At 44.0% G+C, this 19,256-nt stretch overlaps 1 protein-coding gene across 4 annotated transcripts in view; it reads left to right on the forward strand.

Annotated features, from left to right (window-relative positions):
• The window catches only part of LOC137334120 (POC1 centriolar protein homolog A-like), a 115,787-nt gene that overhangs the window by 7,398 nt on the left and 89,133 nt on the right, over nt 1-19,256 (forward strand). For all 4 annotated transcript variants that reach the window (XM_067998638.1, XM_067998639.1, XM_067998637.1 and 1 more), the window contains exon 3: nt 4,688-4,859. In XM_067998638.1, coding sequence (XP_067854739.1) covers nt 4,688-4,859 — 172 coding nt within the window. The remainder of the gene's footprint in view (nt 1-4,687; nt 4,860-19,256) is intronic.

Genomic DNA, 19,256 nt, shown 5'->3' on the forward strand with positions numbered 1-19,256 from the left:
TTCAAATTTTTCCACGTTATATTCCATCTGCCATGTTCTTGCCCACTCACCTAGCCTGTCTATATCCCCTTGAAGCCTCTTTGCATCCTCCTCACAACTCACATTCCCACCTAGTTTTGTGTCATCAGCAAACTTGGAAATATTACATTTGACCGCCTCATCCAAATCTTTGATATAGATTGTGAATAGCTGGGCCCAAACACAGATCCCTGCGGTACCCCACTAGTCACAGTCTGCCAACCTGAAAAAGACCCGTTTATTTCTACTCTCTTGTTTTCTGTCTGTTAGTCAATTCTCAATCCATGCCAGTATATTACCCCCAATTCCATGTGCTCTAACTTTGTTCACCAACCTCCTGTGTGGGACCTTATCGAAAGCCTTCTGAAAATCGAAATACACCAGATCCACTGGTTCCCCCTTATCTATTCTACAAGTTACATCCTCAAAGAACTCCAATAGGTTTGTCAAACATGATTTCCCTTTCATAAATCCACGTTGACTCTGCCAAATCCTATTATTATTTTCTAAGTGTCCTGTTATCACATCCTTTATAATAGATTCTAGCATTTCCCTACTACTGATGTCAGGCTAGCAGGTCTGTAGTTCCCTCTTTTCTCTCTCCCTCCTTTCTTAAATAGTGGGGTTACATTTGCTACCCTCCAATCTGCAGGAACCATTCCAGAATCTATAGAATTTTGGAAGATGTCAACCAATGCATCCACTATCTCTATAGCCACCTCTTTCAAAACCCTGGGATGTAGATCATCAGGTCCTTGGGATTTATCAACTTTAGTCCCATTAATTTCTCTAGTACTTTTTTTTTACTAATACTAATTTCTTTCAGTTCCTCATTCTCACCAGACTCTTGGTTCTATGGTATTTCTGGGAGGTTTTTTGTGTCGTCTTCCGTGAAGAGACACACAGGGGTTGATTTTAGCACCCGCGGTCGGGTGCGTTCGTGGCGGGGGGGGGGGGGGGGCTACGAAAATCGGGGATTACGGGGCGGGTCGGGAGTCCGGCTCCAACCCGCCCACTTCCGGATTTCCCACAGACGCGCTGACATGCGCGCGCAGCCCCCGCATGTGCGACTCCCGCGGGGTGCCACTTAAGGTATTTATTCTGGTATTTCAGGTCGTTTACAAACCTGATTAACGAGATATTTCAGGAGGGTTGGGATTTTACAAACAACTGGGACTGTTTCCCGTACTGGGGGAAACACTCCCAGTTCAAATGGACGTGTTGCAGCCATCAGCCTGTTGCAGCTGCAAAGGTCCATTTCACAGGTGGGGGGTGGGGGGAGACCCTCACTCATTGCAGGAGGCCACTCTGTCACTTTGGACAAAGTTTGACCTCCACCACCCTCCTCCTAACAATAAAATTCACCAACTTGCACACTTACCCCGGTGTCCAGAGACATGTACCTACCTTGCGGACCCCCTCAGATGTACATCTTCCGGATGGGGGCCGCCGTAGCTGCAATCATGACCTCCTCGGAGGGCGAACAGCATCACCAGCCTCGCTGGCCACGCCGTCCACCTCTGACACGTGGAGCTCCACAACACAGTGCTGTGACACATCCACCTGTACAGCAGGAGGGAGGGCAACCGCAGAGAGAGATGCGTCGCAGAGGGCACTACCCTCGCCACAGGGTCCACAGACCGAGGCTCAGCTTCCTGGACTTCTCTCAGCAGCAGTGCACATGGAGGCTCAGAGTCACTCGACATGTAGTCGTGGACATCTGCAGCCTCCTTCATGCCGAGCTGCTCCCGGCTGGCCCGAGCACCATCTTCTTACCTGTCGCTGTCAAAGTCACCACTGCCCTCAACAACTTCTCCTCCGCATCCTTCCAGGGTGCCACTGGGAACATCGCCGACATCTCTCAGTCGTCTGCACAAAAGAGCCCTGCAAATACACCTGCACCCACTCTGCAGTGACACAATGGGTGGCATCAGTTGTGGGTCTTCATTGTGATCCTCAGGAAAGGGCATTATTGCACAAACCAGACAAGATTCGCATAGACGTGGCAGTGGTGGTGCCAATATAATATGTAATGTGAGTTGATCAGAAATTAAATATAAGTTAAAAACCATGACAAACCCTCAAACACCCTTGTGCATCCCCTTCATGCTCACAACACGTTTGCCTTACGCTGCCTACTGCACATATGTGATGCATACCCTGTGGCTGCAGCACAGGTAGTGGCAGGTTGAGTGAGGCTGACTGTGAAAGAGATGCATGAGAGGGTGAGTATGAGATCGAGCCATGAGGTTTGTATGAGGATTGGGTTGAGTGGTAGTGGCAGGATGAGTACTGGCGAGGTGAGTAAGTGCAGTTAAGATGAGGATGAGGTTTGAGTGGGTGTGAGGGGTGATGTGACAGAGTAGTGTTGGCAGTGCAGAAGGAGATGTGGGGTGGGGGCGGTGATGTGGCAGACGGAGTGTAGGGGAATGAGTAGGTGTACTCACTTTGGCTGACCTACTTAGGTCATTGCAGCACCTCCTGCACTGTATGCAGGTGGGCAATATGTTGGTGGTGCAGGTGACCTCCTCTGCCACCTCGAGCCAGGCCTTCTTGGTGGCAGAAGCAGGCCGCTTCCTCCTGCCCGCCGGGGGGAAGATCTCTGTCCTCCCCCTCCTCCTCACCCCATCTAATGATACCTGGAGTGAGGTATCATTAAACTGGGAGCAGCCTTCCCCCTGGGCTGCTCCATGCTGTAATTTTTCCTATTTCTTGCAGCATCAGTCAGTGGAGGACTGCCCCTTTAAATAGAGCTCCTCCAGCTGACAGACCTTACTGCGCATGCACAGTCCGCCCGCCGCGCAGCTTAGCAGCGGGGAACCCAGAACAAGAGGTAAGTGGATCCAATTAGCCTGCGATTGTGTTCAGGGCAGACTGATTTCACCGGGCGCGTTACCCACGTGCCCAATCGTCCCCCCGCCGCAAACCCGTCGCCCTGGTAATATCGGGCCCAAAGTATTTGTTTAATTTCTCTGCCATTTCCTTATTCGCCATTATAAATTTTCCACAAGAAGAATTCCTTTTTGGTCCTTAATCAGCCCCACCCTTCCTTTGACTATCCTTTTACTTGTTATATATTTATAAAAGACTTTAGTGTTCCCTTTTATGTTACCCACTAATCTTTTCCCATACACTCTCTTTGCCCCCTTTACTTCCATTTTCAGTTCTGCTCTGCACTTTCTGAATTCTGCTTGATTCTCTGTTATGAATCTGACATTTACCATAAGCCTCCTTTTTGTATTTCAATTTAATCTCAATTTTTTTTTAGTCATCCAGGGAGCTCTGGCTTTGGAAGCCCTTCCTTTCCCCCTCATAGGAATGTTTATTCTTTTCCCAAACTATCTCCTCCTTGATTGGATTACCTGCCAGTCTTCGTTTCTAATCCACCTGGGCCAGATTCCTTTTCAATTTACTGAAATTACCTCTTCCAATTGAGTATCTTCACCTTTGATTGTTCCTTATCCTTTTCCATAATGACTCTAAACTTAATGATCCTTGTTGGTTAGGAGAAAGTACAGTTCAATATTGCGTCTCTGTTTATTAAAAGGAATAAAATATTATGCCTTTAGTTAGTAGACAATTTCTTAAAATTGATTATTTCGATGAATATTTTGAATCTTAAATACCAAATTTGTGGAAGACCAGTGATTTCTAAATAGATTCTTAAAGTTTGCATTACATAAACTGCAGAAGATGAAAGAATTAACATAATTTTGGCGTACTTTTTTAAGCTGTGCTAATTTACAACTATTACAGAGTTTTGTAAAATAGAGCAAAACAACATTGGTCATCTATCTGCCACTGCCATTTTTTTTGTTTTGTGTCATATGAAGAGAAGTTCAGCACAATCAATTTTTACCACAAGATGGCACCATACTTCATCTATTTTGTTTCACACGACTAATCCTAAAGGCCAGACAGTTGCTTATTTTTCACATTCGTATTAGCTCATCCGATGGCTCAACTACTTTATCCATTGACGAGGTGAGCCACATGGACCAGGAAAGCCCAAGGTTCAGTCCCCAATCTCAGCTGGGATGGTGGTGAGGACACAATTGGTCTCAGCCCCCCTTGTCTTAAGGAGGGGAAAATCGGCTCGAAGTCCTGCTGCTAATCTGTATAGAGTGATTCCTGGTGGTAGTCTGTGTGTAGTTGCTGGAAGAGAACAGAATTGGGTTTGGCTGTGTTGTGTCCATGATTGAATAGTTTGCTGACAGTTGATGGCAAGTCTCATGGATGAATAATGACCGCGGTGATTGTATCTCCAGCAGGGAGTCAATGCCTTCGAGAGAAGAGGGATAAGAGTTGAGAAAGTTGGTGAGAGAAAAGAAGAATTGTATTGCCATCTTAGGAGCTTTTGGGTAGCCTCTCTTTCTGAAATGAGCAAAGCGATCCTGCTCCAAAAACCTGGCTGCAGCACCAACTTCAATTTTGCAGTTTTTATACTCTTACCACAAATCTGTCAATTTTGATATGAGGCGCAGTTGTCGTAGAATCATAGAAATTACAGCACCGAAGGATTATGCAATTTGGTGGTCATATACTCAGTATACAAATGTAGGAGAGGGAGTTGAAGGAGACTGCTTTAAATACACATTTTAAACAGGGAAAATGTACAAATTATGTTGCAGGTTTGACACAAAAGTTAAAAGCTGTTTTCTTTTTACAGCTACTGGATCAATGGATTCCTGTGTCATGATCTGGAATTTGAAACCACAGATGCGAGCCTATCGATTTGTAGGTCACAAGGATGCAGTCCTCTCGATCCAGTTCTCACCCTCTGGTCATTTAGTGGCTTCTGCGTCCCGAGATAAAACAGTCCGCCTCTGGGTTCCCAGTGTGTAAGGAAATATTTTCTGTACTTGTGTGATGTAACAGGGAACATGACTAAGATGATACCTATTACTGCTCTTGGGCTGTGGGACTTTGATTCAGCTTAGTCCCTTTTTTTATTGTGTCTGTCAATTTTAATTTTTTTGTGCAAGCAGAAAAGTTTCTAACACTTAAATAAGTATGCTCGTTGAAAAAAAATTCTCCCAATGTATCTCCCTTTGTTCTTTGGGTGATGATCTTAAATTTATGCCCACTGACCAGTGGAAAGAGTTTTCCCTATTTACCTCATCAAAACTCCTCATAATTTTGAACACCTCTATTTGATCTCCTCTTAACCTTTTTTCTTCTAATGAAAAGAACCTCAGTTTCTCTTATATTTCCTTATACCTTAAACCTTTCATTCCTGGTATCATATTACTGAATCTTTGCTGCACCCTCTTAATAGCCTTGACATCTTTCCTAAAGTAAGGCACCCAAAACTGGACATAGTATTTCAACTGCGGCCTAACAAATGATTTGTATAGATTTTAGAATTATCTCTTTGCTTTTGTAGTCTATAAAACCTAGGGTCACGTTTTCTTTTTAACAAATTTGGCAACTTGTCCTCTCACTTTGAGATTTGTGTGCCTGCTCCTCTATGTGTCTCTGCTCTTTTTAAAATTTTACCATTTAGTGTATATGTCCTCTCCTCACTGATCCTCTCAAAATGTATCATCTCATATTTCTCTGTTAAATTTCATTTTTCATCAATCTGCCTAATTTACTAACCTGTTTGTGTCTTCCTGAAGCTGTTTACAGTTCTCTTCACAGTTAACCACACTCAAAATATCTGCATATTTTCATATTGTGCCCTCTATCAATCCAGATCTTAATAAGAGCAATGGCCCACAACACTGACCCTAAGGGGATAGCACTGTTTATATCCTCCCAATCCAAAAAACATCCATTAAACTGCTACTCTCCGTTTACTGTCCTTTTACCAACTTCCTATCCATGTTGCTATACTCCCTTTAATGCAGTCTGCCTCCTAGCCGTTTGAAAATTTTGTCAGACACGACTTGCCTTTTACAACATATGGCTTGTACTCAACCCACGGCTTTTTAGGTGAGTATTAATTTTATCTGTGGGTTGAAATTGGTGGGGGCAATAAGTGTCAGATGGGAAGTGGGTTACAACTTTGCCAGCATGAAATTAGGGGAGAGATTGCATGAAGTTGAAATGGATTGGAGAGCAATAAATTGCAGTTATATAATTCCTTTAACATAGAAAAACATTCCAAGGCACTTCAGATGCAAGGAAGAGCATTCACTGAGTATTAGTGGGTGAGTTAGGAGAGTGGATCAAAAGCTTGGTTCAGGACATGGGTTTGGGAAGGGCTTATTAACTCTTGTAGTCAGAAGAGCTTAGGTGAGGGAGTCCCATGCACCAATGCTGACATGGCTGTAGGCTCTGCCACCACTCCTAGAGTGGAGAGGGAAGGGGATAGACATGAATGAGGTCAGAGTGAAAAGATCAAAGGACATATCGAGGGAGCTTGGTGAGGAAGAAAAAAAAACGCTCATAAGCCAGAATTCTGTCAGTGCCAGGATGTCACTTCATTCATACATGATGAGGTTGTGGATGGTGAGGACCTTGCTTACAAAGGAGCGAACATTTTGCAGGGCAATATGCAGCAAGTGGTGGTATTTATGGTGTATATGTTAAGCCAAGTTTTACTTAAACATTAAAGATCCCATTGCATTTATTGAAGAAGGGCAGGGAGTTTTCGTGTGTCTTTAAAGGAGGAGAGAGAGGCGGAGAGGTTTAAGGAGGGAATTCCAGAGCTTAGGGCCTAGGCAGCTGAAAGCACGGCCGCCAATGCTGGAGCGATTAAAATTGGGGAATGCGCAAGAGGCAAGAATTGGAGGAGCGCAGAGGGTTGTAGAGCTGGAGGAGATTACAGAGATCGGGATTTGAAAACAAGGATGAGAATTAGTAATTCATTTCATTGCTGTTTGTGGGTTTTGTTGTATCCAAAATGGCTAACACGTGCCTGCATAACAGTCTCTGCACCTTAGTAATTTATTGTATATGAAGCACATTGAAGCAGTACTGAAATATATAATTGGTTGCTGTATAAATGCAAGTTTTTCTTCCAAACCCAGAAAATGTACTTCAGAATGGTCACTAGGTGGTGCTATTGTTACTGTTCTTTTAAAACTGAAGGTTGTTCTTTTTGAGGTAAAAAATATTGCTAAGGCTGCAAAAAGAGTTCTTATAGGGCTGTAGTACCTAGGAGTGTACTCATCAGACTGTACACAATATAGCATATTAAAATGATATTGTAAGAGGCACTTATCCAGTATTTGTCCTTTGTGTAGAACATACACTTGACGCAGTCTCCAGATTAAATAATGGAAGTATTTCAACAAGCTGAGAGCTCTTCATTAAGTCATTTTTATATTCATTTCTTAACTGTGATTTAAATCTAAAAATTACTAGGTTATAATCATATGCAGTTGTACTGTAATCAGTCTTTTGTTTCTTCAGTGAATGCCTCTTTCCCTGTCATGTAAGAAGGCCACACATTTTATTTTCCAATAAAACCCCCTGATCTAGAGCTATTTAAAACAAATAAAACCAAGTATAGAGAAGAGCATATGGTTGTGGATATGTTCCGGGGCATAATATTTTCTGGGTTTGGATGGCTGTTTATACTCCTTGAGCCTTTTTTATACATAGGATAACATTGAAGCTACAATATGCTACGGCTAATGTAACATGCAGTGAAATGAAACCAGATATCATTGCAGTTTAAATCATGTTAGCTTGCCGCTTTGTGACGGTCGCACTATTCACCCTTCAAAAAAATTGCCAAAAACAGAAAAAAAACATCTCCACAAAGTCAACCTGTATACCTGTATACGTTGTATAGAATAAAGCAGTGTAAGGTTTTCAAGAATGTATTATGTCTTGGGGATTCAGATAACATAATCTGCTTGAGCTTTGGCTTTGTAGCAAAAACGCCTTGCCAGGTTTGAGTCTCCAGATCAAGCTGCCGATAAGGTTTCTGTCTGCCCAACACGGAGTGCATATTCTTCTTATAGGGATACAATCCATTTACCCAAGTTCAGAGAACTTAAATGCAGGTTGGCAGAGACAAGACTTAGGGATCCCCATGGGTGCACAGGGGAACTGCTGGAGTTTAACTAGCTAAAACCAAGCTTACCAGAACTGCATCATGCTGTTTGTCCAGCTAGGACAATCCTACCTGTTGGGACATTGGCTTGCAAGCCTGTTTGGTGTTGTGTGGCAAAAATTATGGTCCCCAGTGATGGGTTTATTCGTCCAGGTGCCATTAGTGAGCCATACCTTGGAGTGCTATAAACCTGTCTGGCTCAGCTGTCAGATTATTGAGTCTACTGCAGCGGGTTGACTTGGTTCTGAGTTTCCATCGCTAGGCATGTCACCTTTGAGCTACTTCGACCTCAGAGAACTCACCAACTTTCCCCAGGAGCTTCATAACGAGTTTGTCATCAGACAAGTCCCCACAACAGGTTTGAGCCCTTCTTAGCTGGACAGCTACTCATGAGCTGCATATTGAGAAGTGTAACTTGCCATAAGATGTATAAGTGCATTCCTACCATCCTCCTGACCACAGCATGAACACCCACCATATCCCACTGAACAGTGTTTCCACCAGTTGGAGATGTGGAATTTCAGCAGCCGGTGCTTGCCTGTCCAGCAGTTGTTGTTTAATTAAGATTTGGACAGATGAGCCTATCCAGTAACACCTTCTAGCAGTTGTCTCAAGTCTGAGGTTTCTCAGCAGCTACACGATTGGTATCTGCTTTCAGTATGGTAGAAGGACCTACGTAAGGCAGCTAGCATCACGCTTGTCACCTTGATGATGTTCTAGACATCCAAGTCCAAGACTATGTATCGGACTTTACCTATCAGCTACTTAATTCAGGTTTTTGAGATGGGTGTTGACAAGGAAACGTCCTCCTCCAGAGTACTCAGTGACAGGTCGTTGTTGACCCAAATGCTCCCACCCAAGAGCTGTTTCCCCTTTTTGTTACATTTCGTCCACGTTGCTGTTGAAAAATCGAATAGGATTGGCGAAGATAGCTACCTTTGCCTCACTTCTCTTATGAGAGAAATTGGTTCAGTGAGTGTCATTTACCTTTACATGGATCTTTGAGCTGAAGTAATCCAAGATTTGGCCATATGAATCATCATAAAATGGTTTCACGTTGCAATAATAATAAAAATCTTGTGTCTGTATGTACTTTCTGACAGTTTTGATCCATTATAGGTGTGGACCCCCTCCTCCCAGTGGAGGTACTGCAGTGCCATCGCTGGCAGGAGGATTTAATTACAACATGACAAGTATATATAGGCTGTTTCCTTATGTGGACTTGGGAGTTTATAATGGCAATCTAAAAATAAGGACAAACCACATGACTTTAAAATTTCGTCCAGTTATCTCCCGCCTCTAACTCCACTTCATCTGAAGACTACACTTAGTCCTGACTCCCTTGTGTGTAATGCCACAGGAGATTGGTATTGTAAGAGGCATATGTCCAGTATATTTCTCCTTTGAGCAAAAAATCTATAATTGCTGCATAATAAACTTTTTTAAAAAAAGTAATTGTTTTAAAAAAAATTTTTAAATGGCCAAATATCCCTTTTTCACTGGCATTGAATGAAATGCACCCATACCTTACGTTTTAAAAAATTCATTCATGGGATGTGGGCATCGCTGGCAAGGCCAGCATTTATTGCCCATCCCCAATTGCCCTTGAGAAGGTGGTGGTGAGCTGCCTTCTTGAACCGCTGCAGTCCGTGTGGTGAAGGTTCTCCCACAGGGCTGTTAGGTAGGAAGTTCCAGGATTTTGACACAGTGACGATGAAGGAACGGTGATATATTTCCAAGTCGGGATGGTGTGTGACTTGGAGGGGAACGTGCAGGTGATGTTGTTCCCATGTGCCTGCTGCTCTTGTCCTTCTAGGTGGTAGAGGTCACGGGTTTGGGAGGTGCTGTCCAAGAAACCTTGGCGAGTTGCTGCAGTGCATCCTGTGGATGATACTCACTGCAGCCACAGTGCGCTGGTGGTGAAGGGAGTGAATGTTTAGGGTGGTGGATGGGGTGCCAATCAAGCGGGTTGCTTTTTCCTGGATGGTGTCGAGCTTCTTGAGTGTTGTTGGAGCTGCACTCATCCAGGCAAGTGGAGAGTAGTCCATCACGCTCCTGACCTGTGCCTTGTAGATGGTGGTAAGGCTTTGGGGAGTCAGGAGGTGAGTCACTCGCCGCAGAATACCCAGCCTCTGACCTGCTCTTACGTGACACAGTATTTATGTGGCTGGTCCAGTTAAGTTCCTGGTCAATGGTGACCCCCAGGATGTTGATAGTGGGGGATTTGGCGATGGTAATGCCATTGAACGTCAAGGGGAAGTGGTTAGACTCTCTCTTGTTGGAGATGGTCATTGCCTGGCATTGTCTGGCGTGAATGTTACTTGCCACTTCTGAGCCCAAACCTGGATGTTGTCCAGGCCTTGCTGCATGCAGGCACGAACTACTTCATTATCTGAGGGGTTGCGAATGGAACTGAACACTGTAATCATCAGCGAACATCCCCATTTCTGACCTTATGATGGAGGGAAGGTCATTGATGAAGCAGCTGAAGATGGTTGGGCCTAGGACACTGCCTTGAGGAACTCCTGCAACAATGTCCTGAGGCTGAGATGATTGGCCCCCAACAACCACTACCATCTTCCTTTGTGCTAGGTATGACTCCAGCCACTGGAGAGATTTCCCCCTGATTCCCATTGACTTCAATTTTACGAGGGCTCCTTGGTGCCACACTCGGTCAAATGCTGCCTTGATGTCAAGGGCAGTCACTCTCACCTCACCTCTGGAATTCAGCTTTTTTGTCCATGTTTGGACCAAGGCTGTAATGAGGTCTGGAGCCGAGTGGTCCTGGCGGAACCCAAACTGAGCATCGGTGAGCAGGTTATTGGTGAGTAATTGCCGCTTGATAGCGCTGTCGATGACACCTTCCATCACTTTGCTGATGATTGAGAGTAGACTGATGGGAAATTGGCTGGATTGAATTTGCCCTGCTTTTTGTGGACAGGACATACCTGGGCAATTTTCCACATTGTTGGGTAGATGCCAGTGTTGTAGCTGTACTGGAACAGTTTGGTTAGAGGTGCGGCTAGTTCTGGAGCACAAGTCTTCAGCACTACAGCTGGGATGTTGTCGGGCCCATAGCCTTTGCTCTATCCAGTGCACTCAGCCGTTTCTTGATATCACGTGGAGTGAATCGAATTGGCTGAAGACTGGCTTCTGTGATGGTGGGGATATCGGGAAGAGGCCGAGATGGATCATCCACTCGGCACTTCTGGCTGAAGATGGTTGCAAATGCTTCAACCTTGTCTTTTGCACTCACGTGCTGGACTCCGCCATCATTGAGGATGGGAATGTTTGCAGAGCCTCCTCCTCCCGTTAGTTGTTTAATTGTCCACCACCACTCACGACTGGATGTGGCAGGACTGCAGAGCTTTGATCTGATCCGTTGGTTGTGGAATCGCTTAGCTCTGTCTGTAGTATGTTGCTTCCGCTGTTTAGCATGCATGTAGTCCTGTGTTGTAGCTTCACCAGATTGGCACCTCATTTTTAGGTACGCCTGGTGCTGCTCCTGGCATGCTCTTCTACACTCCTCATTGAACCAGGGTTGATCCCCTGGCTTGTTGGTAATGGTAGAGTGAGGAATATGCCGGGCCATGAGGTTACAGATTGTGCTGGAATACAATTCTGCTGCTGCTGATGGCCCACAGTGCCTCAGTTTTGAGCTGCTCGATCTGTTCTGAATTTATCCCATTTCGCACGGAGATAGTTCCACACAACACGTTGGATGGTGTCCTCAGTGCGAAGACAGGACTTCATCTCCACAAAGACTGTGCGGTCGTCACTCCTACCTATACTGTCATGGACAGATGCGGTCGTCACTCCTACCGATACTGTCATGGACAGGTGAGGACGAGGTCAAGTAGGTTTTTCCTTCATGTTGGTTCGCTCACCACCTGCCGCAGGCCCAGTCTGGCAGCTGTGTCCTTCAGGACTCGGCCAGCTCGGTCAGCTTACTGTAATGTAGCACTCCAAATGCTGTTAAATCTCTGATTTGTAAAGGAAATTGAAGGGATATTTAATGTCAAATTTGAAAATTAATGTGCACGAAATCTTTTTAATGGTTGTTGCTCTTAATTTGTTTATTTTTGACATGAAAAGAAAAATCTATTGTATGAAAAAGATGGGTGTCTTTTTCTATCCTTAAAGTTGAATGACGACTAAAATCTTTATTGTAATTCACTGCGCGCTCTCTCTAGCTTTATACGTTATTAGATATAAATACATCTGGATTGTGAGTGGCCATGTTAGTAGCCATAAACTAGCTAGCCTCGTACAAAGTAGTCGCGAATAATCCTCCACTCAAGATTTTGATGTGCAAATTTAATTGCATTGCTTTCTGCTTTGAAAACATGAACACTTTTCTAACTTTGCTAAAGCATGATACTAAATACGCATTAATTTCCAGCAGATTGGTTGAAAAAAATCTTTGTGCATGTACACTATATTGTCATATGATCTGTCTTTATAATTGCTCGGATTTGCAGAGATTGATTGTGAATGTTGTTTGTGGAATAGTATGGCATCTAGGGGGATGGAATGTAAAAGCAGGGAATTCATGCTACAACTGTACAGGGTACTGGTGAGACCACACCTGGAGTACTGCCCTTATTTAAGGAAGAACATACTTGCATTGGAGGCAGATCAGAGAAGGTTTACTAGGTTGATTCCGGATATGGAAGGGTTGTCTTATGAGGAAAGATTGAACAGGTTGGTTCTATACTCATTGGAGTTTAGAAGAATGAGAGGAAATCTTATTGAAACATACAAGATTCTGAGGGGACTCGATAGGGTAGATGCTGAGAGGATGTTACCCCTCATGGGGTAATCTAAAACTTGGGGACATAGTCTCAGAATAAGGGGTCGCCCGTTTAAGACGGAAATGAGGAGGAATTTCTTCTCCCAGAGGATCATGAATCTTTGAATTCATTACCCCAAAAAGCTGTGGAGGCTGAATCATTGAATACATTCAAGGCTGAGTTAGACAAATTTTTGATCAGCAAGGGAATCAAAGGTTCTGGGGAAAAGGCGGGAAAGTGGAATTGAGGTAAAAATCAGATCAGCCATGATCTCATTGAATGGCGGAGCAGGCTCGAGGGGCCAAATGGCCTACTCCTGCTCCTATCTCTTATGGTCTTATGGCAACATTTGGATTAAAAATAAAACTTGTTGGCAATTTTGCCCCTTTAGTGAAAATGAAAAGTTGATATTTGTCTGCCGCTCACTTATTCAGCTTCGTTTGAAGGATACAGTAAGTCTGTAAGATCTATTTTGTATGGGCTAATGTGCTGTATGGGGTGCTGAGGATTAAGTCTTGTGGGCATCACAATGTTGAATCCTGGTAAAATCACCATAATCCATATATGGAAAGATTCAAGACCAAGAGGGTTGTTGATTAAATTAAAAGGTCTGAAAGTACTTATAGGTTGTTGCTGGGCAACATAGAGTATTGAAATAGAAGTTTAGAAAGTAAATGTAACAATAATGGCCTGTGATAAAGAGATGTAGTAGCTATATTTAGCAGCGTGGACTTAAAATCAGTTTGTTTTCACATACAGACTTTGAACTTGTGCTCTTCGATTAAAAATGTGGGATTGTAGTTATTTTTCAAGTGTTTGATGTAACAATTCTAACAATGTGTGACTTGATTTAAAATAAATGCCATTTTATTTAGAGCCCTTAATAGGATGCACAAATGGAACAATAGCATTAAAAGCATTAATTCTTTCCGGGTCCTGGTAAATGTTCAGTGAGTAGACGGATATATTCTCAAAAAATTGATGTACTTCTTCAATTGTTATCTACTGAGATTTATAGGAAACTGGCAGATCTCCTGTGGCATTGCTTACTGAGTTGGAAGATGTGTTGTTTTACAACGGGATGATTATATCATTTAACCCAGAATTTATTATTAAATAACATATAATTAATATCCATGGCATTGTTCATGAACAAAAAATATTCTTTCTCTTCCTGTAGTGCATAATCTAGGCTAACAATCCAATGCAGAACGAAGGGAAGGCTGCATTGTCAGAGTGTAGTCATTTGCAGAAGATGTTAAACTGAGGCCCTGTCTGTCCATTCCAGTGGTTCAGGTGGATGATAAAAATCCTATGATTCTAATTGAAGAGCAAGGAATGTTCCCAGTGTTCTGGTTAGCAATCTTTCCAGACCAGTACCACTTAATCACATCTCAAATTATCTGCTCACTTCTGTGCTTTTTGTTTTATATGTTCATGGGATGTGGGTGTCGCTGGCAAGGCCAGCATTTATTGCCCATCCCTAATTGCCCTTGAGAAGGTGGTGGTGAGCCGCCGCCTTGAACCGCTGCAGTCTGTGTGGTGAAGGTTCTCCCACAGTGCCGTTAGGAAGGGACTTCCAGGATTCTGACCCAGCGACGATGAAGGAACAGCGATATATTTCCAAGTCGGGATGGTGTGTGACTTGGAGGGGAATGTGTAGGTGGTGTTGTTCCCATGTGCCTGCTGCCCTTGTCCTTCTAGGTGGTGGAGGTTGCAGGTTTGGGAGGTTCTGTCGAAGAAGCCTTGGCGAGTTGCTGCAGTGCATCCTGTCGATGATACACACTGCAGCCACAGTGCGCCAGTGGTGAGGGGAGTGAATATTTAGGGTGGTGGATGGGGTGTCAATCAAGCGGGCTGCTTTGTCCTGGATGGTGTCGAGCTTCTTGAGTGTTGTTGGAGCTGCACTCATCCAGACAAGTGGAGAGTATTCCATCACTCTGCTGTGCTGGCAGGAGTGATGCTGAAGTAAAGTCCAGCCTATTTTTAAAAATTTCTCTTGGCAGTAAAGATTTCAGTAATGGATGATCTCATGACTTTAATTCTTTTCAGCAGTGGAGAGTGAGGTTTTGTCAGGCATCAAAACGGCAGCTTCTTAATTGACACAGGCTGCAAACTGAGATCTAACACCCTCTGATACCAGGTAGTATGAGTAAAAAAGCTCAGGAAAACACTGCAAGCTCTTAGAACCAAATCGTGTTTCAGGGAAAAGGAAAGACCTCTGCAGAGGAAAGTTGTTATTGCAATATCTTGGATAAAATACGCCAGTTTATGGATAAGTTTAGTCATTTCTTTTGAGAGTTATTTCATATTACTATGTTAGGACTAAATTTTTGGGTTACTGAGAAGATGGCCACTGAAAGCACCTTCAAAAAGTGTTTTCAGTGTTGCTTGCCGGTTGTTCTTTCGTATCTTTTTGGTGTGTGGTGTGGTTGTTCATTGCTGTTCTTTGTTGCTTACCAGTTGTCCATTAGTAGTTCCCTTACCAGGATTTCAAGTGTGACTGATATTTACCTCTATTGTGTGACTGTAAGGCATGGGAAAGACTTTTGGTTACATAGATGTGTGTGATTCAAGGCTGTAAAAATCTGAGTGCAAAATTAAGGAAGGTTTGTGGAATATATGTTCATTGTGAATCTTATTCATGGGTCAGTACAAGCTACTGTTGTGAAATTCATTACTGATCTGTAAATAACTCATTATAATCTTCAGTATATATTTTTGGAGAAGGAATTTTTGCTGTGTTCCTGTGTAAGATGTTTGATTTACTGGGATAAAAACAGAAAATGCTAGAAATACTCAGCAAGTCAGGCAGCATGTGCATAGAAAAAAACAGAGTTAATGTTTCAGGTGGATGACCATTTGTCAGAACTGGAAGAAGTTGAACATAAAACAGTTTTTAAGCAAGTACAGGGCAAGGGAAAGGAGGGGGAGGGAGGGGAGAAAAGAACAGCCATGATCTTATCAAATGGTGGAGCAGGCACGAGGGGCTGAATGGCCTACTCCTGTTCCTATGTTCCTATGTTCCTAACAAAAGGGAAGGTCTCTGATAGGGTGGAGGGCAGGAGTGATTAAATGACAAAAGGGATGATGGTTCAATGCACGGAGGGTAGTAATGGGATAAGTAAAAAAACAAAAGATGGGTCTAGAGGAGCTGTAAATGGCAACATCAGAAACATTACCAGGACTTGCTGTCCGAAAAAATGGGAGCAGTGGTTATGATCTGAAGTTATTGAAATCAGTGTTGAGTTCAGAAGGTTGTAAAGTGCCTAATCAAAAGGTGAGCTTCATTGGAACAGTGCAAGAGGCGGAGGTCAGAGTGGGAGTGGGACGGGGAATTAAAAGGGCAAGCGACCAGTAGGTCATGATCACACTTGCAGACAGAGCGGAGGCGTTCAGCAAAGCAATCACCCAATCTGCGTTTGGTCTCCCCAATGTAGAGGAGACCGCATTGTGAGCGGCAAATACAGTATACTAAATTGAAAGAAGTACAAGTAAATCGCTGTTTCACCTGGAAGGAATGTTTGGGGCCCTGGACAGTGGGAAGGGAAGAGGTGAAAGGGCAGGTGCTGTATTTCTTGCACTCGCACAGGAAGGTGCCATGGGGAGGAGAGCGGGTGTTGGGGGTGATGGAAGAGTGAACCAGGGTGTCGCGGAGGGAGCGGTCCCTTCGGAATGCTGAAAGGGGAGGGGAGGAGAAGATGTGTTTGGTGGTGGGATCACGCTGGAGGTGGTGGATATGGTGGAGGATGATCCGTTGAATGTGGAGGCTGGTGGAGTGGAAGGTGAGGACAAGGGGGCCCCTATCATGGTTCTGGGAGGGAAGGAAAGGGGTGAGGGCAGAAGTGCGGGAAATAGGATGAACATGGTCGAGGGCCCTGTCAACTACAGTGGAGGGGAATCCCCGGTTGAGGAAAAAGGAAGACATATCAGAAACACTGGTGTGGAAGGTGGCAACGTCAGAACAGATGCGATGGAGACTGAGAAACTGGGAGAAGGGAATAGAGTCCTAATAGGAAACTGGGTGGGAGGAAGTGTAGTCAAGGTAGCTGTGGGATTCAATGGGCTTATAATAGATATTGGTTGACAATCTATCCCCAGAAATGGAGATAGTGATGTCGAGGAAGGGAAGGGAAGAGTCGGAGATGGACCATGTGAAGGCGACGAAAGAGTGGTAATTGGAAACAAAGTTGATGAAATTTTCCAGTTCGGGGCGAGAGCAGGAAACGGCACCAATACAGTCATCAATGTACTGGAAGAAAAGGTGAGGGAGGGGACCTGAGTAGGACTGGAACAAGGAATGTTCCACGAATCCCACAAAAAGGCAGGCATAGCTAGGACCCATACGGGTTCCCATAGTGCTACCTTTTATTTGGAGAAAGTGAGTGGAATCAAAGGAGAAGTTATTCAACGTAAGAACAAGTTCAGCCAGGCAGACGAGGGTGGTAGTGGATGGGGCCTGGTTGGGTCTCCATTCAAGGAAGAAGCAGAGGGCCTGTCGGCCGTCCTGGTGGGGGATGAAGGTGTAGAGGGAATTCTCTCTTTAAATTTTTCCACATTGTCTCCCTTCCTGAGTAGTCCATTCTACACCATCACCACCCTCTGTAAACTGTCTAGACTCCTTCCCTCTTCTAAGCTTGAGCCTGTGTTTGTTAATTCCAGAGGTTGCCACAATCTCAAGTATATTAGTGACTTTCAATTTATCCGTTCCATTAAGAAATTTGAATATTTAAATAATATTTTCCAATAGCCTTCCCTTTTTCAGAGTAAACAATTCCAGGCTCTTCAACTTCTTGTAGCTCAATATCTTGAGCTGGTTATAGGTTTGGTTGCCCTATTCTGCACTGAATCCAATGCCTGGATATCCTTGCTGTAGTCATAGAGTCATAGAGTTATACAGCACGGATAGAGGCCCTTCGGCCCATCGTGTCCGCGCCGGCCATCAGCCCTGTCTACTCTAATCCCATATTCCAGCATTTGGTCCGTAGCCTATAGAGTCATAACCAGAGTTGTACACGTTGCTTCAGTTGTGGCTGCACTATAAAGACTCACTATCACCTCCTGGGAATTGTTCGTTATCCTTGTTGCTATACATGCCAACATCCGGTTAGCTTTTCTTACTGCTGCTGTGAGTTAACTACTATTACTTCTATATCCTTCAAGAGCTATTTAGTTTATATTCTCATTGTTCATGCTTCCCTAGTCTCATTACCTTGTATTTGTTCGTATTAAATGCCATTTGCCACTCATCAGCACATCTCCCAACCTATCCAAATCCCTTTCGTATTTAGTTGGCGTGTTCCTAAATTGTTATGATCTGCACCTTTACACAGATCTGTTTTCTTGCCCAGCTCCAAATCATTTATATGCGTAATGGCTCCAGCACTGATCCTTGTGGCACCTTGCTTGTGATCCCTTGCCATATTGATGTAACTCCATTCACATCCACCCTTTGCTTTCTCTCCTTTAGCCAATCTTCAATCGCCCTGAGAAGCTTACCTCTTATACTTCCTGCCTCATGGGCTAACTGCTGAAATCTAAATACATCAGATACGCAGAATTTCTGTTTGTAAATTTATCAGGCAGACTGCCTTTTACCGAACTAAACTCATTATCCCCGCCTTCAGGATGCCTTCAAATACTTAACCCACAACAGATGTTAGCCTCACTGGTCTGTTGTTTCCCCATGCCATCCCTATACGCCGCCTTAACAATTGGTGTTATATTAGCTGTTTTTCAATCCTTGGGCACTACTTCTCATTTCTAATGATTAAGGATCAACAAGGTCATCTATGTGCGGAACCACAAGAGATGGGTGAGATCCTAAATGAATATTTCACATCGGTATTTACGGTTGAGAAAGGCATGGATGTTAGGGAACTTGGGGAAATAAATAGTGATGTCTTGAGGAGTGTACATATTACAGAGAGGGAGGTGCTGGAAATCTTAACGCGCATCAAGGTAGATAAATCTCCGGGACCTGATGAAATGTATCCCAGGACGTTATGGGAGGTTAGGGAGGAAATTGCGGGTCCTTTAGCAGAGATATTTGAATCATCGACAGCTATAGGTGAGGTGTCTGAAGATTGGAGGGTAGCAAATGTTGTGCCTTTGTTTAAGAAGGGCGGCAGGGAAAAGCCTGGGAACTACAGACCGGTGAGCCTGACATCTGTAGTGGGTAAGTTGTTAGAGGGTATCCTGAGAGACAGGATCTACAGGCATTTGGAGAGGCAGGGACTGATTAGGAACAGTCAGCATGGTTTTGTGAGGGGAAAATCATGTCTCACGAATTTGATTGAGTTTTTTGAAGGGGTAACCAAGAAGATAGATGAAGGCTGTGCAGTAGACGTGGTCTACATGGACTTTAGCAAAGCCTTTGACAAGGTACCGCATGGTAGGTTGTTACATAAGGTTAAATCTCACGGGATCCAAGG

The sequence above is a fragment of the Heptranchias perlo genome, chromosome 17 (genome assembly GCF_035084215.1).
Source record: "Heptranchias perlo isolate sHepPer1 chromosome 17, sHepPer1.hap1, whole genome shotgun sequence".
Taxonomy (NCBI): Eukaryota; Metazoa; Chordata; class Chondrichthyes; order Hexanchiformes; family Hexanchidae; genus Heptranchias; species Heptranchias perlo.